At 38.3% G+C, this 26,349-nt stretch overlaps 1 protein-coding gene across 1 annotated transcript in view; it reads left to right on the forward strand.

Annotated features, from left to right (window-relative positions):
* Window positions 1-26,349, forward strand: part of fmn2.L (formin 2 L homeolog) — a 98,762-nt gene that overhangs the window by 25,905 nt on the left and 46,508 nt on the right. Inside the window, exons 3-11 of the mRNA XM_018263128.2 lie at window positions 3,652-3,815; window positions 5,142-5,271; window positions 5,920-5,981; window positions 10,398-11,842; window positions 14,320-14,464; window positions 17,759-17,846; window positions 18,563-18,624; window positions 25,470-25,561; window positions 25,706-25,835. Of these exons, the coding sequence (XP_018118617.1) occupies window positions 3,652-3,815; window positions 5,142-5,271; window positions 5,920-5,981; window positions 10,398-11,842; window positions 14,320-14,464; window positions 17,759-17,846; window positions 18,563-18,624; window positions 25,470-25,561; window positions 25,706-25,835 (2,318 nt within the window). The remainder of the gene's footprint in view (window positions 1-3,651; window positions 3,816-5,141; window positions 5,272-5,919; window positions 5,982-10,397; window positions 11,843-14,319; window positions 14,465-17,758; window positions 17,847-18,562; window positions 18,625-25,469; window positions 25,562-25,705; window positions 25,836-26,349) is intronic.

A 26,349-nucleotide genomic window follows, 5' to 3' on the forward strand; every position in this document is an offset into this window, starting at 1 on the left:
TTGTTGTTACTTTTTATTACTGATCCTTCTATTCAGGCCCTCTTCTATTCATATTCCAGTCTCTTATTCAAATCAATGCATGGTTGCTAGGGTAAATTGGACCATAGTTACCAGATGGCTTGATGCAAATTGAAGAGCTTCTGAATAAAAAGCTAAATACCTCCAAAAACCTTCAGTAATAAAAAATGAAAACAAATTGCAAATTTTCTCTTGGAAGACTTCGGTCGCATTGCACTATATCACTCTACATCATACTAAAAGTTATCTCAAAGGTGAATGACCCCTTTAAATGCTGTCAAATTATATCTTTAGAATAAATTGTCTTATATAAGCATACAGTATATTTTATCTCAGAATCGCATCACAGTTACCAGTGACCTCTGCAATATATAATAGCCCTAAGGATCCCATAATTATCATGATCCACATAAAATAATGTCCAGTGAGCTTACAATATAAGGTAATGTGGCAATAGACTGACATCATGTCAAATTTTGAAATTAAATATAGAAAAATCTGATGATCTGTGGATTTCAGTGCATAATTCTATTAATTCATGTGTTTTGAAAAAAACATGTTTTCCCACAACAGTAACCCTTTAAATAAAGCCAATAGGATTATTTTGCCATACATATGGATTGCATCTTAGGTTATGATCAAGTACAAAGTACTGTTTTATTATTACAGAGGAAAAGGAAATAGTTTTTAAAAAAAATTAGTTATTTGATTCAAATGGGCCCTATGCAGTCAGACTGGCCCACAGGATTATCGGGATAAAACCCGATGGGCCCCAGTCCTTGCTGGCCCCTGGGGCCACAAGACCACTTGCTACGTTACATCTTTGCAGATGCTCGGATCGTGTGCTCTGGTTTTGTGCAAGTATATACCAGCTATATGGCCCCTCCTCCCGGACTTAATGGGCCGCCCCGCTCCCACTACTTCACTAGGCACTTAGTACTGGATTGGAAATGCTGCCCTGCTGTACCTGTGGCTCTCCGGTTGTGTGCATGCTTTCTGCTGTGTGCCCTGATGTCACTGACTGGCGCACTTCACGTGGAGGGAACCAGAGGGAGAGTTGAGTTGAGGAGGAGAGGCCGTTTATCACAGTGTATACCAGTGCTGTTTCTGGCTGCCTGTGTTGATTGATCTTCTGGGTCGCTTGGGGTTGCATGCTAGCACTGTGTTCCCTCTAAGCTGCATGCATTATTTTGTTGCCTACCATACATTCGATCTACCTGGCTCCTCTGCTACTTTGCCGTTGAGCAAATAATACTAGGGAAGGGGGAGGAATGGGGGATGTGCTGTTGGTGCAAACGATCAGCAGGGGAGGGCAAACTATCTACCACCAAAATGTAATTTTACATTTAACCCCTGAGGCCCCTTTTAGTTTGCTGCTCCACTTTTTACTGCCTGCTTCCATGCGCCTTACTCGTTGCTACATCTCTCAATCTCTTTGCCCATGGTTGACTTACAAGTTATTTTACTGTGACTGGCGTGCTTACAATGAATTAAAAATAGATTAAATAAATGAAATGTTCACAGAATTTTTACTTGATTAATTGTTGGTCAATTAATAAATCACAAGTTCATTAAACGGAATGGAGTACCGGTGTGTAAAAACTGTAACTGTCTATCGATAGATGGATATATATAGAGCAGTGGTCCCCAACCAGTAGCTCGCGAGTAACATGTTGCTCACCAACTCCTTGGATGTTGCTCCCAGTGGCATCAAAGCAGGTGCAATTTTTTGAATTCCAGACTTGGAGGCAAGTTTTGGTTGCATAAAGACCAAGTGTACTGCCAAACAGAGCCTCCTGTAGGCTACCAGTCCATATAGGGACTACCAAAGAGCCAATCACAGCCCTTATTTAACATCCCCATGAACTTTTTCACGCTTGTGTTACTCGGTTGGGGACCCCTGATATATAGAGAGAGAGAGAGATTATATAGATATATACTACTTTTAATCCTGCACCCGAATTTAGACCGGATTTGAGTGTGGCTGCTTAATATTTACTGCTGCTTTTGGTTGCATAAAACCAGGTGTACTGCCAAACAGTCTCCTGTAGGCTTCCAGTCCACATAGGGGCTACCAAGTAACCAATCACAGCACTTATTTGGCACCTCAAGAACATTTTTCATGCTAGTGTTGCCCCCAACTGAATGTTGCTTACGGATTCAAAAGGTTGGGGATCCATGATCTAAGGTCTGTATCACGTTCATATCAGTTCCTGCCCTACTGCTCTTACAATCTAAAGTCCCTATCACATTTCCATCAGTTCCTGCCAAGTGAGCTTACAATCTAAGGTCTCTTTTACATTTCCATCAGTCCCTGCCCAGTGAGCTTACAATATAAGGTAATGTGACAATAGGTGGTAATGTGAATGATCTAAAGCAGGGATCCCCAACCTTTTGAACCTGTGAGCAACATTCAGATGTAAAAGGAGTTGGGGAGCAACACAAGCATGAAAAATGTTTTTGGGGTGCCAAATAAGTGTTGTGATTGGCCAGTTGGTAGCCCCTATGTGGATTGACAACCTATATTGAGGCTCTGTTGGGCACTGCACCTGGTTTTTATACAACCAACTTGCCTCCAAGCCTGGAATTCACAAAAAAAATCCTGCTTTGAGGCCACTGGGAGCAACATCCAAGGGGTTGGTGAGCAACATGTTACTCACAAGCTACTGGTTGGGGATCACTGATCTACAGTAAGTACATGCATGCAAAATATTAACATAACATTCAAAGGGATATTGCAAATAATTTTATTTTGTGTTTTTATAGGTGATTAAAAGTTAAGTGATTAACAATTATACTCCTTTATATACTGTATGAGCAGTAATTTGACTATTTAATATTGTTGTTTTTCGGTAATAAGGTTATTTAATAGTTATTGCAACTTATTGTTATTTAATAGTATACAAATGAAAATATTTAGTTTGGCATTTCCTTTATTTTTCCCTTGTGGGCTTTTATGTGTAAATTGGGTGGGGGGGGGACCTTCAGATCAGTTTCTCTGGTGTGCCCCAGTCCAACACTGGTCCTATGGGAAATGCACTTCCGGTCATTCAGAAAATTCTGAATTTAAAGCTGACAATTGCCAAACAGATATGAACTGCATGGAATTCCACTGGAATTGCAATTTGGTACTCCCAATGAATCTAATTGGTATCTTGCACCCTAGGCCGGCACTCCTCTTCACTGAAAAAGGCAAGGTTGCATGGATGTTGCCAACCCTGTGCTGGCATATATGAACTACATTAAAGTTGGTAAAAATCTTGCAAATTTTGGCTCCCAGCATATAATGGTTTTTACCAGGTGAAAGCTGGCTAACAGGTTTTGGTGACAACACAAATGTTTAAATGTCATGTTTGGTAAAAATTTATGAAATCTTTTTTTAAAATTATGAAAGAATCTGTACTATGGGAAAAATAATTTGACATTTGATAAATCTGCCCCTAACTGTAAATTAATTTCAGCTAGACTGTAGCTTATTCTAGCCAAATAATTATTTAGCACAGAGAGTAAAACTATGGGGTCTCTAAACAATTATCATCTTATTTCTTGTGTTACTAAATTGCGCTGATTAAAATGACAGAACAAATAACCATTTCTCATATTCATAAAGCATTTTTTTTCTTTTTGTTTTAGGACGTACTCTTTTGGAAAAGCTTTTCAATCAAAAGAAAAATGCACCTGAAGAAGCAGAGAAACTTTGTTCCCAGATCATTGCTGTTGGTCTGTTGCTGCCTTTCAGTGATTGCTTTCGAGATCAGTGTAGCAAAAGTGCACCACAAATTCCATCCACTTTCGATGTACGTGCATATATCAAATATGTTACTGGCCTACATCCCTAAAAGAAATAACTGAAGTATAGGAAGGAGTATTCTAGACTAGACTGATATGGGATAGAATCAGATGTTTTGAACAGCAGACTTCCTTAAAAGGGCTGTTCACCTTCCAACACTTTTCAGTTTAGTTGGCTTCAGATCATCAGAAATAAAGACTTTTTCCAACTGCTTTCTATTTCCTACGTGTGACCGTTTTTCTAATATTGAGATGTAAATTGAAATTTTTCTCCTTCGAAAGCTGCTCTGGGGGGGTCACTCACCCTGTAAACTGTTATAAATTGATATATTTAATTGATACATTTATCTTTGGCCCTGCTAAGCAAAATCCCTGAATTACATTACAGACATCTGTTGGAATCGATACAATTATTGCTAATACTCCGATATGCTGCTGAAAAATGCTGCACCTAATTTACTGAGCTGACTCAAAAACTAGAGACTGGAACATTAAACTTATATTTTGAAAATTATTAAATTATTTAATTCTGGGGGACAATCTGAAAACAATTTAACTGAAAACATTTTTGGAAGGTGAACAACACCTTTAAGTGGTGGCAGCACTTGCATCAGAGACCATGTCTGCTGTAGGTAGAAAAGCAAAGGGGGGGGAGGTCAGTGGGCAGATATGGCATTAGTTAATTAGAATTGATGCTGTCAGACACATGCAGTTACAGACTATATTCCTGAAGTTATCTGTTATGTACTTAATCTATTACCTATATTTTATTATCTCTGTTAGAAATGACTGATCGCATAAAAAAAAGCTTTGCTTCTAAGAAGGATCCCCCTCATCTGCCTGGGTTGTAACTCTAAATGTACTCCTGTAGAGGTGGAGGGGGGGGGGGCATCCAAAATTAAAGGTCCTGTGGATGTTCTAGAGAAATTTGTTAAATTGAGGAAGGAGACAATACGTTTTTAAAGCAAGTAGTAATATGTGCTCTATGAAGATGTACCTTTCTGTGAATCTACAGAGGAAGGTAATCAAAATTTAGATTACACTGTGAAACTCCTATGTTGGACTTTTGACACATATTGTGTTTGGAGGGATCTGACAGGATAAAGACCCCATAGGCTGGAGACACCATAAATTGGTACTACATTCTTTCTTTGCTGCATCATCTAGTCAAAGGAAACAAATGCAGTAACAATCCAATTAGTGGACACGGGTATGGTGGCTCGGTAGTTTAGGGTAAAAAATTTTAAAACTAGGTTCTGACCATGCATTGGTTGATATAGTACCATGCCTAGGTGTTTTTTCATATTCCTGCATTTTTTCTTATTCACATATAGCAAGACCAGCTTTATACATGGGCTGCAGTTAGTCAACCAACTCACTCACTAGATTATTTAGAGGGACGTTTTCCTAGAAGAATACAAGCAGCATGGCCACCAGTCACCAAATCTACAGTAGGAGAGGAGGGTAAGTCTATGATGATAAAATGTATTTGAAAATTGCATTATCTATATAGTTATATAATTGGATATATGGTTATATAGTTATATAATTGGATTAAATTATGTGCAGTTCCTAAATGGTTTAAGGTTAATAGTTATACTTTAAAATTAAAGATATCCTTCTAGCCCTTAAAAATAACTGAAATGAAAAAGTAGATCGGAATCACTAGGCATTTCCAGTCATGTATTATGTGTTCTATGTACATATCATCCTAATTACAGGCTGTACATCTGCACCTTTAATTAAACTGGATGCATAGGACAGGATACCTATACATCTCTGATTCTAAACCAATTTAAACACCATTTTATGATAAAATGGAGGCCAATTCCTTGAGATCTTAAAATCGTTATGGTTATATTCTTTGTGTTCAAAATATCTACATTTGTCAAGTTAAACTCTAGTTGCATCACTGACACACATTAGGAAAGAAAAACAAATAGTATATTGCACTTTTGAGATCCGGTACACTTATCCGTTATGTCCTTCAGTTGCACAGCTCTGTCCTGGAGTAATAACTAGCTTTATTCCAATGTAGGCGGAGTAAAGACCAAAAAGAGGCTTCCATCACATTTGTAAAATATATGAAGTTCTGTTAAATTTTTTCTGCAGAATATCTGTCTCATGACTCAGAAGTGGAAAATAAAGTTAAAGAAGAGTCTGTGCCAATGAAGGTAAGATCTAATTCATAGGCACGTTTCATTTGTTTATGTATATAAATCATAGATGCAATTTGACAGAGGATCTTCAGTTCTGTAGTCTTTGATTTGCAGTGATTCTGAAAAAACAGTTCCCTACTGAAATGTCGTTATGTGTAACTGGCTAATTTACTTGTCTTCACATCTACAAAATTACAGGGGTATATCAGCTTCGTGTTTGATATTTTGATTTCTTGCTTGTTTTGGTTCTAACATCATTGTTAAAGAACATACACTTATCTAAATGCTGTGAATCTAAAAGGAAAAGTGTTATATAATCATTCTGTATGGTCAGACATAATGCAATACCTCTGCATAATGAGTTGCACTCTTTTAAAGCAACAACAAGGCCGAATTGGTAGCAACACAAATGCCCATTACATTGCAAGATAAGACTAATTGTTGTATCTAAATGAATGAATGCTACTTATTAATGTAATGAAGCTATTTAACAACAGTTTTCAGTTGTTGTAGCCTACTAGTCACCCACTGAGAAGCTATTCAGTTTTACCCACTAATTTATAAAGTACAATTTCCCAAGAACATTGGGCTCCAGAGTCAGGCCTGAACAATCAATATCTATTGAAGAGCTAGGTGAGGAAAGCTTCTTTTTGCAAATTTTGGTGTGTTGGTATGCAATGTGTATCTACATTTGTGAAAAATTATTAGTTGACACTCCAGGGGATAAAATGGTGATTTGCTCCCTTTCTGCTAAAGAGGTCACTTCTTGGCAAACTACAAACACTATTTTAATGTGTTTAAATTGTGGCAGGCCCGGATTTGTGGCAATACCACAAAGGCCCGGGCCTAGGGCAGTGCAGATAAAGGGGCGGCATGCCTCCCAGCCACAGTGGGGCACTCTGGTTTTTGGAGCACGGATCCCTGTGTTTCCAGTTCCTCTTCAAGTGCACTTGCGTGACATCAAGAAAGGGCGGGGAACAGTAGAAGATGCTTGCATGTACGCCCCCCCCCCTTGTGTGCGCACATCCTGAGGAGGGGCACGGGCACAGGTGCAGATACGGGCAAGCACTGGGGGGGAGGATGATGCCGGCCTCAGGGCGCCATGTAGGCAAAAAAGAGTTTCATTTAGTGGTTGTTAATAATAATAATGAGAGAAAGAAAGAGGTCAGAGCCAGAGGGGAGACTGAGACGGCAGATGTCAGGATTTAGTATAATTGTAGCTTTTCTTTTGTTATAGTAACAAATGCATGAAAGGCTTTATTTTGCACTAGGGAGTTAATATTTTATGTGCTTGCTATTATTGGAACATCAAACACAATATAGAACGCTATCCTCAGATTATAAAAAACAGATGAAAAGCAAGAGGAGCAAAATAATGTTAAGGATCTGCTAGATACAAAGTGGTTTTTAAAGAAGAATATTAATGCTTTAGAGAAATCAAAATACTGGGGCCCAGTACAATTGCACCAGATTCCCTAATGGTAGTTCTGCCGAGGAAAACATCCATATGAGGAAATTAAACAGGTTTGGTAAAATACTTGTATGGCTAAACTTTGTTATATAGATGGTTAGTTAGCCTTAAACACAAAATGCCAAAAAGTCTTAAAAGTCTTAAGTGTTGATTTTTACAAAACATCACTTTATATACGTTTATTTTAATAGGGATAATTATGGCATGTAGGATAAATCGGTTAAAGGGGTTGTTCATCTTCCAACTTTTGTTCCTGTTGTTTTCAGATAGCACACCAGAAATAATTACTTTTTTCATGTACTTTATATTTTATATTTGTGACTTGTTTTTCTAATATTGAAGTGTAAAGTTTCATTTTTCATTTTCTTATGTCTTTCTAAAGCTGCTCGGTGGGGGTGCAGACTCGGTAAACTAAATTGTTACATTGGTTTATACATTTCTTGCCTTTGGCCCTGCTGAGCAGAATCCATGGGTCTCATTAAAGGCAGCTCTTAAAACTGACACATTAATTGCTAATATTCCAAAGATGCTGCTCAGAAATGTATCAGCTAAATGGAGCAAATTGTAACAGTTCAGATTTTGCACCTGGACAAACTGTAAAAAAAAATAAAAGATGGAGAGCAACTGAAAAAAAGTCTATATTTCTGGTGAACAATCTGAAAACAACCAAACTTAAAGTCTGAAAGTGTACAAGTGTTATTCTTTAATATGCTCCAAAAGGTTGGCTCTGAAGATATTGTTCCATACCGAGAAAAATTGGGCATAGAATTTCAGAAGTAAGGAGCAGCAAGATTGAAAGATTTTACACAAGACATGGCAGTGTGTGTGGATTGTGTGAAAAGACGATGGCTCAGAGAGGAGATGGCCAGGAATGTACAAGGAGACGTGAAGAAATGTAGTGAAGGGCTTTTTTATGTTAGCTGAAGGATTTTATATGTATCTGTTGCTTAAAGGAGAACTAAACCCTTAAAATTAATATGGCTAAAAATGCCATATTTTATATACCGAACTTATTTCACCAGCTTAAGTTTCAGCTTCTCAATAGAAGCAATGATCCAGGACTTTAAACTTGTCACAGGGGGTCACCATCTTGGAAAGTGTCTACGACACTCACATGCTTATTGGGCTCTGAGCAGCTGTTGAGAAGCTATCAGGGATATATATATATATATATATATATATAGAAAAATGTTCAGTGCCAATGCATTAGGCAGTAATTTTGGGGTTAGTTTACCCAAGTAAGCGGGGGATCCAGGTGCACAAACCCTAAACTTTCAGCTCAGGAAGGCAATATAGCAAATGGTAGAATAGTAATGGGCTGGCACAAACTGGATCACACTCATAAAATAGATGTAGTAAAAAATGTTTATTGGAATAAAAACATCACAGCAAAGGCCTTACGCGTTTTGTGCCATGGGGGCACTTAGTCATAGGCTAAGCTTAGGGGTTGTCACAAATTATCAAGCAGAAAATGAGGTTGGCCTGTAATATAAGCTGGTTCTATAGGGCTCATTATAAAATTCTGATGCTAATTGCACTGGTTTCTGTCATATAGTAATTATATGTATTAATTACTAATCAGCCTTATATTGTGGCATTTATATTCTATGTGTACAGTATATTTTGAGTTGGTCCCTAAGCTCAGCTAGTGACAGCAGCACAGAGCATATGCAGTGAATCAGCAGAAAAGACGATGGAGAGCTACTGGGACATCTTTGGAGGCACAGATTTCAACTGCTAAAGGGCTGTGGTTGGTTCTTTAACAGGCACCCATACTAAAAATTAAGATCTGGGTTGGAACATTTAGTTGTCAATGAAGGGGTATCTAAATATATCTGAATGTCAGCTATATGTAAGTGGATTGTAGCCAAGTGAAGAGAGAGTCTACTAAAGAGAGAGCGTAGTCTATTAAAGACAGAGTGTAGTACAGAGTACAGAACTTCCACACTTAGCTTAACTGGGGAAGGGGACTTGATGGCAAAATCATAAGAGAAGGAGCAGTTACAAAGGTAGAAAGGGAACCAGAATGTAGAGTTATCGTATATACCAAGAGAATAGAGAATTTTTGATAGAGCAAAATGGTCAACAGTATCAAAGTAGAAGACATGCTCCCTGGTTCTTTCTTCTTTTTAGTTTTTTTTGTTTTAAATTTTGGTTAATATGAGCTTCATCATACTGAAATATGACACTTTCTAAAGACAATTAAAAATTCTGTACAGTTTCTGAAATCAAGTTTATCTTCACTATTCCTCTCTCGGCATCTGTTTCTCTTCATTCTGTCTTCTTGTAGCAGTTGGGCATCAGATAATCATTGATCCAATATATCTTATAGGGGGGCTTCCTTTCCTAGCAGATGAATTAGAGCTCACTCAAATAACGGACAAAATAACTGTTTTCTGCACAAATTCTGCATTTAGAGAGACATGATGTCTGGTGATTTTAGTATGAGCTCTAATACATCTTCTAGGCAAAAGGATCGTCCCCCTCATAAGATATATTGGCTCTAACTGTCAATGAATATCTTGACTCTCAACTCCTGTATGAAGAGAGAATGTAAAGAAAACAGATGCTTAGAGAGAGATAGTGAAGATAAACTTGATTTCAGAAACAGTACAGTATTTTAATTGATTGCATTTAGAAAGTGTCTTATTTCAGTATGATGAAGCTTATACAATTTTCCTTTTCGTGATAGTTCCCCTTTAATGTTTTCTTTTACTTCACTTGGCTTCAGGGAATTGCTCGAGATCAACACCAACTTATAGACCTTGCACTGTGTATGAATGCGTCAGTGAAGATAGGTTCAATTTCATATGCACTTTGATATACAGTATATGACCTGCATGTATTGTCTCAGCTGGGGGGGATGAAAAAAAATGTGTTCCATAATTATTCATAATTATCATATATTCTTTTTATAAAACAAATTGTACAATAATTGTATTTTCTGTATCTATTTTCAGGAAGATTCACAGCTACCATATTCTTTACTTAAAGAAGACCATATTCAAATAATACAGCAGCTTGAGCAAACTATAGAGGATTTGAGGACTAAACTTGCTCAACGTGAAAAACATAATAAACAATCAAATATTTTAGCCTGGGATCAAATAAAACCATCATCTGAACCATCCATTAAAGTGAAAGATAAATTGCATATATCTTTAAAAATGTGTGGAGAAGGAAAATCTGTCCAGACTTCTCCAGTAGAAGAATTTGTTCTACAGAAAGTGCCTCCTTTGTCCATATTAGCACAGTTAGATAGTTCGGCTAGAAGCAAAAATTTAAAGCAATTACCATCAAGTTTAGAACTTCCATCACATTTGACTTACTGCTCTGAACTATCTGTGGTTTTATCACCGAAACCAAATTCACAGCAAATTGATTCATCAGAAATAGCACAGAATGGATCTGCTTCACAGACTGGACATGCACCTGCATCCTTAACTGTGTCAGAATCCTCGGATCACAAGCAAATCCTCTCTAGAATTCCAACCCCACCTCCATTGCCTCTGCTTTTTCCCATAAATAATCTTGAACATGCTTCTCAAATGCTGCCTGATAAGAGTGACCTTGGTCCATGTAAAACTTATATACTTCCACCTCCCCCCCCTCCTCCTCCTTCATTTATTTCTGGTATGGGAGTTCCTTCCCCACCACCACTTCTATCAAATCTATACTTTGGCAACCAACATCCTATGCCGCCTCCTCCCCCCCCTCCTCTTCCTAATGGTGGAGCATTCCCGTGTCTACCTCCTCCACTTCCTCCCCTACCTTCTTCATTATTTGGGTCAGGTATTCCACCTCCTCCTCCTTTGCCAAATGGAATTAGCATTTTAAATGCACCTCCCCTACCACCTCCCCCTCCTCTTCCATCTGACATCGGAATGAACCATGCTGCTGCTTTTCTTGCTGTTCATCTGCCTCCTCCCCCACCTCTTCCACCTGGCATGGGGGTGTCACCATCACTTCCATCTAGTACTGGTATGCCCCCACCACCTCCTCCACCCCCTCCTCTGCCCTTTCCATTAGGAATTGGTTCCAGGCCTATTTCACCTTCTATGGGTAACAGACCACCACCTCCTCCACCACTTCCAGCTGCCTTTTTTGGGTCTTCCCCTTCACCATTACCTTGTTCCGGCCCTACTCCTCCGCCTCCTCCACCACCGCTGCCATCATTTCCTGGCACAGAGCCTACTCAACCTTGTTTTTTAGCATCACATATGCAAGGATCAATTCTGCCTTCTTTTGCTTGTGCACCAGCACTTGGTTGTCTTACACCTCCATTGCCAGCTGGATTATTTGCTTTTGGAATGAATCAAGATAAAGGACATCGAAAAGCGCCAATTGAGCCAAGCAAACCTATGAAGCCTCTCTACTGGACAAGAATTGAATTACATGGGAAAAGGTAACATTTTTACATTTATGATCAGTTCTAGAGTATTTGAAGTCCTAGTATACCATAGTTATGTTATCATCCATGTAGTCAGCTGTTTACTTATGTATTCAGCAACTTTTTGACCCTTTGTATCATAGGCAAGTTACATTTGTTGATGGAAACAGAAAGACCAGCAGAAGTTTTAAACATTTTTAAAAATTGCATTCTATAATGACGTGAGCAGAATCCTAGTCCTTGCAGTTATAGTGGATGTGATTTACTGATGAGTTTCCTAAGCACTTAATGCAGTATTAAAGAAATACAAATGTTTCCTTATCATGACAGTGGTGAGGCTGTTGTATGCCTTGCAGAGAGATGTTGTGATAACAGGTTCCTTAAATGCCTTTTAAGAGGGTTGGATGTCTTTTAGGACAATAGCAAAATGTAAAGGACTTCAGTAATCTCCATAGCTACATTTTAGTTTTGCATATGTTATTATAGAAGTAAATGTGTGTGTATTTATTACATTTTTGTGTGTGTTTTTATTAGTAGTTACCATGTACAATTTACATTCCAACACAATTTGAATATCTCATTTATTTATCATTCTATGACACATTGCATTTCTCTATTAAAGCTGAACTATTTGTATTAATAAAAATACAACATGTGTATCTGCACCCTGCATTTTTCCACATACCAAGAATTATCCGCATGTGGCATTAGGCTTGTACCTACTGCTTTCCTTTATCCCTTTTTTATCCCTTTTTTCCAACTAATATTTAGTTAATTGTTATTTGAAAAGTCACTGTACTTTTTCTTCAACAAAACAAATGAAAGACAATCTAGGAAAACCTAGTTGCTTCCTATGTGTCATTACTTTTTCCTTCAATTAGATTCTGTGCTAGAATTATATCTATGTACTGGGAGGAAGTCTTTTTCTCTTACACATAATTAGTTTGTGGTCCAGTAGCTTTTATAATATTTCTATAAAATTGGAAAAGATATATATTTTTTTAATTATTTGATAAGCTGAGTGCATGTTTGTAAACTGTATTTTGATCACATACATTAAAAGAATTTGCAGTTTGTAAAGGATACAGAAATCCTTAGCTGCAATTATGTTTTTAAGATTTACTTAATTTGAAAATCTGGTTTTCTGTGCAGAAAGAGCTTTCTCTGTGACCTCTATGGATAATACCCAATTCAGATGTTGACATTCTGTGCAGTGCTTTATCAAAGCTTCAATTGTCTCTTAGATTTGTAGTAAAACACCCAGAATCTCAAATATCTTGCTCAGATTTACAAATGGAACATATTATTAATATGCTATATTTTCTGACATTTCTGTAGAAGTTTTTGCTTGTAATATTTTATAATTGTAGTGAAATAAAATTCAATATTAAAATAGTCAAGAAAAAAAATAGGGAACCCCATAAAAACTTCTTTGAAAACCTTGTGTATAACAGCGGTCTTTTAATCACTAATTGAATTGAAATATGTTGATAACTGTACATGTTACTGCAACAACTGCATTGTTTAAAACTCAATATATCTTCATGGCATTTTGGGTTTTTAAATAGGCTTACATGTCTCACCAATTGTGATGCAGCTTGGAAAACAATACTACGATGGTTAAATCCTGGCCCTCTATCCATACTACAAGTTAAACAACACTTACATCACATCTTTCACATGGACTTGTTGGAAGCAACTACCAGAAAATAACAAAACACAACAAAATGTTTCAACACATGGATAACATACATAATATACATAACACCCTCTCACAACAAATCAGACACCTCACATTCAGACATACATTATGGTATGACATAAATCTTGAGAGAACACCCGCATCATCCCAATATCTTGGAACCTTCCAGCAAGAACAGGAACAGTCGTAATAAGCACCCCCCAGGAGTCACCAAATTAACAGATTGTTGGCCTCTGATTTACAAAATTCCTCATAGGGTCTTATATTGGACTTTAAACAGAGCTGAAAGTTAGAAATGTTAATTATACTGTTGAAACAACTTCCATAAACCTTATTATTCTTGAAAAGAAATGTACAAATGGAACAGAATTTACTGTTGTTATTGTTACAAATAAAAACATGTTAAAAAAAAATATCTAGCCAAAAAAGGCTTGATGGCTAACATAATAACCAGAACCCATGTAATTCATCCAATCTACTTTAACCCAGAAAGAAAAGCTAATGTTCATTAGCACTTAATGCATGGTCATTTAGCCTCTTAATGCATGGTCATTCAGCTGAAGCATTGGATTACACAGTCAGGAGCAGGAGGCCCCCTCTGTAATGGGGTTAGGACTGAAAGATGGCCAGGGCAGAGATGTTAAACTGGTTAATTTAAGCAAACAAATATTTTGAATTACATAAGCTTTTTATTTAAATGGACATCCCATTTAATAATACTATAAAGAGATGGTTTTGTATACTTTATCAAATGCAATAATGTATCTCTTCATCTCATACTTAATCATAGAGACTCCAGGGTATCACTTGTTTGGGAAGCTGTCAGCGAGCCAAAAGTGGACTTTCATGAGTTGGAAAATCTTTTCTCTAAAACTGCAGTAAAAGAGAGAAAAAAGCCAATTTCTGACACCATAGCGAAGACAAAAGCTAAACAAGTAAGAGCTATTTTAAAAACCCAAATATAAGTTATTTGTCAATGTATTTGTATAAAGATTATGCTTTCACTAAATGCTATATACGTAGTTGAAATCAAGGTGCTTAAATACTGCTCAAAATTGGAAATTGCTGTAACATTTTATCATATGTCCATTGTTAACATAAAATATAGACTGTCTATATTCCTTCCAGCTTCAGTTATATTCTGATCATGCATTAAAGCTGGTCATACCATGATCAATCCACTTATTGGTTGAAGTTGCCAAATGATCATATCTTTGCCTGATTTGGCCACTCAAATTGGTGTGCCAAATATTGTGATTCAATCCAACTTTCAGTCAGCTGTCATTTAGGCAGGCCAAGTTGGTTTTGAATGGCCAAGTCAGCAGCTTATATTGTAAAAATTCATACAGTAGGTAATTTCCAGATGGTATTGGATTAAATTTTTTGCACTGTATTCTCAAGTGGCTTCTACTTTTTTTACTTTAAAAAATGTTATACACAGCTTAAAATGCAGAAATTATTTGCCACCACTATCCCTGGTGGTGATCAGGCAACTGAATGGTGTTTTTTTAATACATTTTTACCTTGTTTGCTAAATAAGCCTTTTAGTGTGATTATCACTCTTTTGTCGCTCCCCTCCTGCTCTCACAATGGAGGGTAAACTATGCTGTACCAAAGACCTGGAAACACATACCTCCCAACTGTCTGGTTTTCAGCAGGACAGTCCCGCTTTTGACCACTCAACCCGCAGTCCCTCATTTGTACTGGAAAGTCCAGACTTTCTGTGCACGGAACAGCCAGAAAAAGAAACAAAGTTTCTAAATTAATTGGCAGAGAGCCCAGAACAGCTAACAGGTGCAAAAAAAGATACTTTGTAACAATTTTGAGATAAGTAAATAAGTAATTGTAACAATTTAGATAAGGAGGTCCCTTGAGAAAAGTTAGACTCACAGCTTAATTCACCTTCATGTGGCCTCAAAAATGGGCAATTTTTTTTGTTTCTCTTTTTATTTCCAAAATGTTGGGAGGTATGTTAACATATAGTTTTTTTGGAGCCCATCTCCACCCTAGGAATCTGCAAAAACCAAAAATATGTTTTGGTACCACATCAGGATTGGGACAAGTGGGACTTGGTAACAGTAAGTCACGATGGGGGTTGTTTGCTTTGTCATAATATTTTTTTTTTTTTAATTGTGGCACAACTCTGACCCCACTAATTATGGGTCTCAATCCATGGTTTAAAAGAGAACTAAACCTGAGAACTGAGACTGAAACTGCCCACATTGTTCACCTGTTCACACCTTATTCAAAATGCTAAATGCTAAATACAGCACTGTGTCACTGTATGTAGTACATATTAGACCGAGAGCTTTCCCTGTCTCCTGCTCTGTTCTGCCTTCCCTCCCTGCAGGGCTGAAACTAGGGGCAGGCAGAGTAGGCGCCCACCTAGGGCGCAATCATGGGGGGGGCACACTTTTAAGGGGAATTTCCTTTTTCTTTTTTAAACTGTGATTTGCTTGGTCTTTAATAGTTTTTCAACTTTATAAACCCCCTGTTCCAAACAATCACTCCCAGCTCCCTTTTGGCAGCTGCTGGCACAGGTACATATTTGTGGGCAATATCTTGGCTGCTACTTGCATAGTTAGATGATATGATGGATATTTGGCTGCTGCTGGCACAAGTACATATATGGAGGCAATAGTGTGTATTTTTGGCTGATGCTGGCACAGGTACAGATTGGGGGCAATATAAGGGATTGGCTGCTGCTAGCTCAGGTACATGGGGCAATATCGTGGCTGCTGGCACAGGTACACAGATGTTTGAGGGCAATATGATGGATTTTTGGCTACTGCTGGAACAGATACAAATTGGGGCAATATGATGGATTCTTTTGGTTGCCGCTGGCATGGGTACAGATTGGGGGTAAAAATATGATGGATGTTTTGGTTTATGCTGGCACAAGTACAGATTGGGGCCTGGGGGCAATCTGATGGATTGACTGCCATTGGCATAGGTACAAATGGAGGCAATATGATAGGTGCTGGCACAGGTACAGGGGGCTATATGACTGGTAAGGTGGGAAATGGTAATGCAGGACTGGGTGGGGGGCTCTGATTGAAGCCTTTGCCTAGGGTGCAAAAATACCTTGGCCCGACCCTGCCTCCCTGTGTGTGCCATTCTCTGCTTGGCAAGTGCTGCTTGGGTGTGCCATTCTCTGCTTGCCCAGTACTGCTTGGGTGTGCCATTCTCTGCTTGCCCAGTGCTGCTTGTGTGTGCCATTCTCTGCTTGCCCTATGCTACCTGTGGAATGTAAGCCTGTTAGGGGTTTGTTCTTGGGGTTATTAGCATTTGGAAATTGTTGTTAAGGGCCCCTAAGGTGTTTAATCATGTGTTGGGGGGTTGTTGTATTATCCACAGGGGAGGATGAGGCATATGGATTTAAGGGTTTTTAACATTACTTCAATTTTTCACATATGAGTGATGAGGGGGTTCCCTGCAGTGAGCACCAACCATTTGTTTTTTTGGTGTGCTACCACCGTTAATGTGGATACAATCTTAAAAGTTCTTGTGGTAATATGGGTGTGGTTTACAGTGGTGTTGTTTAAAAGGGGGAGTGGCCAACACTGACTTCCATTATCGGCCCTCCTCCACATAGGCCAGTAAAATTTTGGCCCTCGTTACCACAGAATTTGGACAGCACTGCTATAAGGCATACTGATGCTAAATGCACTGATTTCTGAGCTGATATGTCGTAATTATCTTTAAGTACTAATCGGCCTTATATTGTGACATGAATATTCTGTTTATACAGTATACTGTGCATCTGTCCCCTAAGCTCAGTAACTCACAGCAGCACAGAACTTGTGCAGTAAATCAGTAGAAAAGAAGAGCTACTAGGACATCTTTGGAGGCACAGATCGTTACTGCTAATGGGTTGTGGTTGCCTTGGGCTGGTACAGAAGCCCAAAACTTAATGTACACTATTTCTAGCCTACTTCTTTAGTTAAGCTTTAGTTTTACTTTAAGAAATATTACCTTTAAAAAAACAATATTTTTTGTTTGCATATTTGAACCACAATGATTATAAGCCCCAAGTTTACCAATTAACTATCAATGAGTTTTCCTGAATATTTTAGCCCCTTTAAGCTACATGAAGCACAGACAAGTACTTATGCATCAAAATGGGTTTACCAATTAGCTATTATTATTATTAGCGTCCCTTAAGTTACTTGAACTACAGAAACGCTAACAATAAAGTCATATTTGTGCTTGTTTGTTCATTTTGTCAGGTTGTCAAGCTGCTAAGCAATAAAAGATCACAAGCAGTGGGAATATTAATGTCCAGTCTTCATCTCGATATGAAAGATATTCAGTATGGTAAGAAGGAAAATTTCTTATTTAACATCCTATGTCTGGAACATTTATGGAAATATAAAAGCTATTGTCCCATATATCCCATGTCTTGGTTTAAATTAGTGTCAGGAAAAGTATTTTCAGTATTTGAAATAATATATAATGATTCTTATGAACTATTTTATCTGAGTTAATATAATGATTCTAATAAGAAACCTTACATTCTGGTAAAAAAAAATACTGTAATTAAATTTGCTTTGAAGTTTGAATAAAGTACCCTAATGATGCTCATCTGCTGTCTTAATGTGATGATCCAGCTTCTTAGTGTAAATAGATAAAGCAATGTGTGCGCAAATCTGTAGATTCAAAACATGAACTATAGCAAACGTTGCACCTTTTATTGCATAACCACATAAAGGGGATCTAAAAAATAAAAAAAAAGTACACATTTTAACAGATTATCATCTATAACAACCAATTAACAAGTAACCTTTACTTGTCACCTGTTTAAAAACAGACTTCATATGGGTAAGTGCAATTTGGCCAACTTTTAGAACACATGGGGCTACTAAGATTAATGTTCATCGCATTCATTGTTATCTTGATGGTTCATACTTTCAAAATTAGGTAGGCGTTAACAAGTAAGTTTTTCATATATAAACATGTATTTTTAAATATATTGTCAAACTAGAACTGTATACATGGTAATCTCAAAAATCTGAATGTATTTGTTTTTATAGCTGTGTTGAAGATGGACTACTCTGTGGTTGATCTAGAAACTCTTCAAGCTTTGTTTGAAAATGTAAGTAAGGGCAATTAACACACTATAGCATGTTTCCATTCAGTTTCAAATACTAATTTCACATTTGTCACTACAAATATACGAATATTTTTGGGTTTTATAAAAGCATTGTATTTGTTTCATACATGAGCCAATATCCGCTACCGAACGACCATGCAGACCAAGTTGTTCCATGTATGGCCTAAACTTGTGACCTATAAAAAGCAGGAAAGTTCAATCAGGGCTGTATTCATTGTATTGTTATTTGATTGCAGCTCCCACCAAACATGGTCACCTTGCAGGACTAACATATTAGCCTGTAAAAATATTTTGGTGGGGAAGTGCAAATAACAAGAAAAGTCCCTGTGCAGAATTTTCATGGTGTAGGAGAGTGCAGAAAAAACATGTCTCCCTATGAAGGTGATTAAAACCTCTCTGGAGAGAATAGCCACTAACCAGATTTAAGAGGTATATAGGCCAAACACAATTCAATCTTCACAATCTTGAATACTGCAGAGATAGGAGTGCCGCATAGTGAAGTATAGCTTTTTTAATTAATTAAATAGCCCCCCCAACCAGGTATACTTACAATATTTGAAAATGAAAAAGCATTGAAGGGGTGGTTTACCTTTTAAGTTAACTTTTAGTATGTTATAGAATCCTAAGCAGCTTTTCAATTGGTCTTAATTATTATTGGTTTTTTTTTTTTTTATAGTTTTTTAATTATATGACTCCTTCTGACTCTTTTCAGCTTTCAAATCAGGGTCACTGTAAAATGATAATACTTTGTAAGGCTGTACAGTTATTGTTATTGCTACTTTTTATTACTCCTATTTTTATTCAGGCCCTCTCCATTTCATATAAATCAGTGCATGGTTGCTAGGGTTATTTGGACTCTAGCAACCAGATTACTGAAATTGCAAACTGAAGAGCTGCTAAATTACTCAAAACCCACAAATAATAGAACATTAAAACCAAATGCAAATTGTCTCAGATCATCACTCATATCATCACTCATATCTAACTCATACTAAAAGTTAAGGGGGCGTGGCTCTGAGCTACATCTTAACGGACGCAGCTTAGAAGAGCTCCGGCACACCTAAAAAACTGATACATGGGAAGTACCCTGCGAGGCCTTACCCAAAGATTACTTATGGGGCAAAATAAAGCTCAAAAGAGAGCCTTCCGAGGCTGCATCTAGACTGGAGAAGTATGCACGTGAGTCCCAGCCTGATCAAAATGGCGCTGGAGGCCATTCCACAGGCCAAAGACCCAGTACACCTAAATCTCCGGAGCCAACCATGTCCGACCTGCTGGCTGAAATACGTGCCTCTAAAGAATCGTGCACCAGCCTGAACGGACGAAATAAAAGTTGTATTATCAATTATCAAGCAAGATCTCCAAAAGGTGCGAGAAAGGACAGCAGCCCTGGAGCAAAGGGTTCGCTCCATTGAAGACATCTGCCATCCCCTGCTGGATCGGGTCCTGCACCTGAACCAAGCTGTAGCTGCATGCAAATCGTAATTGGATGATCTTGAGGCAGATCAACTTAAGATTCATTGGCTTCCCGGAGAAAGCGGAGGGTAATTCCCATGAGGCCTTTATTGAAACCTGGCTAACTGAACAATTTGGCAGAAGCTCATTTTCTGCGGCCTTTACTGTTGAGCGAGGATCCCCACCTAAACACCAATCGCAGGGGCCCCTCCTGGCCCCCTAATAGCCTGCTTATTGAATGAAAGGGACAGCGACACAGTCCTGTTGCACGCCCGGAGGAAGGAGGCTCTTGTTTACACGGGCAGACGCACTTCTTCATGACCGGGCCTAGCACCACTAGGATCGATGAACATAATACATGACGCACACCGCCATCTCAGAATAATCTTCACTTGACCTAATTAGGACACCTCCATGAGTATGTCAAAGCCACTTGACCCACAATATTGCTGCCCCTACTTTTACATTACTCTAACCAACAAGCAATTGGTAATTAATCTGGCATGTTATATAACACTCACCGGTGAACTTTGGGGCAGGGGGTAGTGTATGCTCACCCACTATCTACTTCAACCAGAAACCTAACTGGAATGGAGGGTCAATAAGAAACAGTTCCTTGGGGACAGTGTCTCTCTCATTCCTCTTAACCAATGCTGTTAACCTTTAAGGGACCAAATGAGAGAAAAGCTCACTTAAGGCTATTGTTCCTCACTTTACCTACTAACCAAGTTAGAGGTGATTACTGTTGGATAGTTCACGACCACACGTGGCTCATCGTTAAGTTATGCCATTTAGGGAGAAATTCTGCCAGAAGTTGGAGCTATGTGCAGAAAGGGAGGGGGAATTTGTTTTATTGTTGTGAAATGTAACACTTTTAAAGGGGACCCGTCACCCAAAAAAAATATTCAAAATCATATTTTATCACATTAGTCAAGCAAAATGAACTTTAATTACTCTATATAAATTATTTGAATCTTGTTTCCATCAGTCTGGGAATTCAAAATGATAGCAAGCAGGCAGCAGCCATTTTGTGGACACTGTTATTAAGACAAGCCTTGCATCATCTCAGAATCTTGTTTGTGCACCAGAATGGGGGACCTGATGTCAATTCCCATGCCCTGGCTACACAATTAAATGGTAAAGACAACGGGGGAGTGTGGGGAGAGCAGTGCCATCTAGGAAGTGCTGAATGGAAAGTGAAAGTAATTGTCTGCCCCGCCTCTATGCCCATGGCATAGAGGAGGGCCAGACAATATTTGATTGACAGCGGAGATTTTTAAATGAGCTTACAACAACTATGAATGCTTTAATAAAAAATAGTAATTGGATTTCATGTTTAATTTGAAAAGGACTTTTATTATACAGATTTTTGTATCTGGGTGACAGGTCCACTTTTATCGCAGATTAACCTTAGACTACCTAAGAATATCTAATGCCAAGGTCATCCTCCTGCAAGAAACACTTTTGGTGGGAGCTAAGGCATTGTCCATGAAACACCCCTGGGAGGGTTAGTTCTATCAGGCCACATTCTCTACGCATTCCTCAGGGTTGGCCATATTGATACATAAAAGTGTACCCTTTAGATTTGAGTCAGTTAAGACTAAAAAGGAGGGCAGATTCAATATCATACATGGATATCTTCAATCGCAAGAGGTTGTGATAGCCTCCATATACATATCCCCCGACAACGATGACTGTATAGTTCAACTAGTACAATTTACTGAACAATATCAATATGCTGCTGTTATAGCAATGCGGGATTACAACACAATACTTGATCCGAGCCTAGATAGGCTACAAAGAGAACACACATTTGGCACAACTCCCCAGCACAACTTAAATGCCATCACTGAGGCAGCTGGCCTAGTGGAGGCATGGAGGCACTTCCATCCTAATGAAAAACATTATTCATGCTTCTCCACATCACATACAATCCTATCAAGAATTGACCATGCCTTTATGAATCCTAGTGCCTTCTCTTGTGTTAGGTGTATCAAATACCTACCTAGAGGTATTTCAGACCATACCACTTTGGAACTGGAAATTAGATTAGAACCTCTGCAAAATAGACCAATATGGCCCCTTAATCTGGTCTGGATATGACAGATATCTGGATTTGACAGAAGTAACCATCACAGATTTCCTAAAGGGCACTGAGGGCTCAGTAGACCAATTAACCATTTGGGAAGCCTCCAGAGTTTCTTCCATGCAGAAATGAACCCATACAAGGACCAGCATGCATGTAAACAAAAGCAGCTTGAACAGGAAATAACTAGGCAGGAAAATAAGTTTTACTTAAACCCTTATGAACAAGGATTTGTAGAGCTTAACTGGGCACAAGAGGCATACACAGACTATATGGCAGAGAAGGCAAATCATAAATACCTTCTTTCCAAGATCAACATTCTTGAACAAGGTGAAAAGGCAGGGAAAATGTTAGCCCACTTAACCAGCGATCATCCCATCACGATTCTCAAAGATTGCAATGGGAACCCTGTAACAGACCCCTTTGAAATTCACTCAGAACCTGTTACTCTAAACTGTACTCTTCTACCCTCGGTGCCTCCAATGTGCCAGTAGTCAAAGTATTCCTTCAATCTGTAGTGCTCCCCCAATTAACACCAGAGTTCCAAGAATTCCTGGAAACAGACCTATCCCTTATAGAGGCGCAAGAAGCCATTGATTGTTTCCCCAATGGGAAAGCTGCAGGAGCAGATGGAATAGCCATCAAGCTATACAAACACCACTCCATAACCTTAGCTCCCCTTCTTCTGATAGTGTACAACTCATTCAGAAAGCCACACTAACAGGGTCAATGTATGAAGCAGCAGTTGTTCTTCTAGCAAAACCGGGTAAAGACAAATCTAGGTCAGAATCCTATTGGCCGATCTCACTGTTGACAGCCGATGTAAAGATATTGGCCAAAATTATAGCAAATCGCCTAAAAAAAGTAATACATGCCTTATACCAGTTAGGATTCATGCCTGGAAAAACTATGGTGATGAACATCCACCCCCTAATGGTAAATCTCAGGCAGTGGCAGCCCTAGATGTTGCCAAGACTTTTAACACTGTGGAGTGGACACTGGGATATATGGGGTTTTGGCAGAAATTCACCTCACTAGTGAAACTATTATATGCTATTATATGCTCACTGAGATTAGGCTCGGCAATGGCCATCACCTTTGCTCTCACAAGGGGCACCAGACAGGGCTGTCCCCTTTCCCCACTCCTGTTTGCCATTTCCATAGAGCCCTTTGCTGCTGCAGTTTGGCAAAACAAATCAATTCAGGGCTTGATGTCAAGGGCAGGGAAAGACAAAATCCAGCTCTATGTGGATGATACTCTCATCTATCTAGTGTCTCAGAGAGTTTATTAACCTCACAGATAGCTTGGGCAGAGTATCATGGCTTAACGTTAAAGGGGTTGTTCACCTTCCAAATACTTTTTTCAATTCAGTTGTTTTTAGATTGTTCCCCAGAAATAAAGACCTTTTTTCAATTACTTTCCATTATTTATTTTTTTTACTGTTTTTCTAAAATCTAAGTTTAAAGTTGAATTTTCCTGTCTCTGATGTTTCAATCTGGCAGCTCAGTAATACAGGTGCAGACTCTAAACTGTTACAATTTTGCAACATTGAGTTGATACATTTCTCAGCAGCATCTATGGAGTATTAGCAACTATTGTATAAATTTTAACAACTGTCTGTAATGAAACCCAGAAATTCTACTCAGCAGGGACAAAGATGAGAAATGTATCAACTAAATGTATCCATTTAGAACAGTTTACAGGGTCGGCGATCCCACCTCCCAGAGCTGCTTCATAAGGTGACATATGACACTTTATACTTCAATAATAGAAAAACGGTCACATATAGAAAATAGAAAGTCATTGGAAAAAGTAGTTATTTCTGGTGATCTATCTGAAAACAACTAGTTGTGAAGGTGAACCACCCCTTTAACCCTTCTAAATTCAAGTTATTTCTGGTGCACCCACCCAATGATGCAGAGAATCTTAATAATTGCCCCCTCCAAATAGCTACCAAATTTACATATCTTGCCTATTATGTGCTGAGTTGACCAAAAACGATTATCTTGGTCCTCTTTAACACTAGGCCCAGTGGGCAGAATTCAACTGGTTAAAATGTTTGTCCAACCCAAGTTGATGTATACTTTCTGGCATGCCCCTGTACCTCTCCCAAAGTCTTCTTTACCGAACTCAACTCTAAGCTACGGAAATGTATCTGGGGAGGCAACAGGTGCAGACTGAGCATGGAGTTACTGAAAAGACCCCACAGAGGAAGGGGATGTCTTTGCCTGCTTTTCAAGTACTGTATCTTGCTATGTAATTATCATATATGACCTCACTGAAACCAGAGGACCCATGCCCTCTGCCATTTACAGGGCCTGGTCAACACTGCTACCCAAAAATGTAACAAAGCTCTATTGGTGGCAACCCCTAAGGCCAAGAAGGTCTTAGCGAATCCCATTCTTGAGACCGCTCAATGGGTCTTTTCTATGGTACACCAACTAATGGACATCCCAACTTTTGACCCAACCACCCCACTGTGGCAAAACAATTAACTGGCCATGGTTGTAGAACTGAAGTCGCCACAATGTTGGTTGGACAAAGGTATTTTTTTTTTTTTATCCTTGTCAGGTATCCATAAACCCAAGGCTTAGAATAATTCAGCTCTATATACTCCACAGGGCCTATTACACCAGAAGCAGATTACGGTACATAAAATGTTTTCCAATCTTTCACCATTCTGCCTAGAGTGTAAACAGGAGGGCACAGTACTACATACCATAAATTGGAAATCCAAGACTCCTCCAGATACCACCTACTGGATTACAACCATGTCCCAACTGGCCAATACAGAGTACTTGATGGCAGAACACATAGGGAGTTGGATCAACTTTAGGAAAATTTGGGATCCTTGGCTAAGGAGATACCCCCCCCCCCCCAGCAACACTGGTGTGTTGATTTTCTCCTATTGCTGTACAGTGTGGTAAAAGATGAGCAATGTGACTATAACTATGTTGTAAACAGAGTCCATGAAGTCTTTCTATGGTTACTTTGGTGTAATGGTTACTGCATATTCTGCTACATGCATTGTCTAACCCTGTATATGTTCAATAAACTTACCTGAACAAAACAAAAAGTTAACTCAAAGGTGCACCTTTAAGAAAATATTCAGTCCACAATCTTTATTCCTCTATGTGTGCTGCATTTTGCACCACACTTGCTCTTTATGAAGAGAAAGCTACCATGTTATTAAGGACAGGAAACTATAAATCATGTTAATGGACCACACAGAGGTTAAATCAAAACTGGAAAAATTGGCTACTACTTTTACTTTTGTCTCTGCAGAGAGCTGTACCAGAAGAACAAGAAAAAATAGATAAGCATGTCAAGGCTTCAAAAACTAAAGATCAGTCTAAACCTCTCGACAAACCTGAACAGTAAGAACAATAATATATTAATAACAGCAATTATCAATTAAATGTGTTGACTATCAATTTAACATTTGCATTGGTTCTGATATTTAGCTAAATGTTTATGTATATATGTGTAAAATATTACATATAAAAAATTTTCTTTTTTAGGTTCCTTTATGAATTGACGACAATTCCTAATTTTACAGAAAGAGTGTTCTGCATTCTGTCTCATTCGACCATTTCAGAAAGCATTGTTTCTATATGTCGCAAGCTTGAATTACTACAGAAAGTCTGTGAGGTTGGTAAACTCTGAAATTCGAGATTTAAACAAACTATGTACATGAAAACTTACACTGTAAGAGGTCATACTGTTTAGGCTAAAATTATGCTATGCAACATCAAGTGCCAATGGAAGAACATCCAGCACATTGCTAGTTTTACTGATATTTTTTCAGAGGGCAAGTTACATGTTCTGGCAGTTACCACCACCTGTAATGTTATCCAAAGTAAATTATCTTAACATTGATAAAGGTTTGGTCTTCTGATTCAGTGTCTTCATCACCTTGTCCTATCTGGACATCTTCTCCTTCCTGAGATTTGCAATTTGTATGATTTACTTGTAGATTAACACAGCATTAATGGTGGTGAAAGGTGCTCAATTTACATAGCTAAAATTAAACATTTAAATATGCTGCAAACACCTGCATAATATTCCTGCAACTCCTGTCCATTGCACTTCCAGTACTGGATTTTGAAAATTAATTTTACTTTTTTGCATGGGCAGTGCTTAAAAAACGACTTAAGTCCATTGT

The sequence above is a fragment of the Xenopus laevis genome, chromosome 5L (assembly GCF_017654675.1).
Source record: "Xenopus laevis strain J_2021 chromosome 5L, Xenopus_laevis_v10.1, whole genome shotgun sequence".
Classification (NCBI taxonomy): domain Eukaryota; kingdom Metazoa; phylum Chordata; class Amphibia; order Anura; family Pipidae; genus Xenopus; species Xenopus laevis.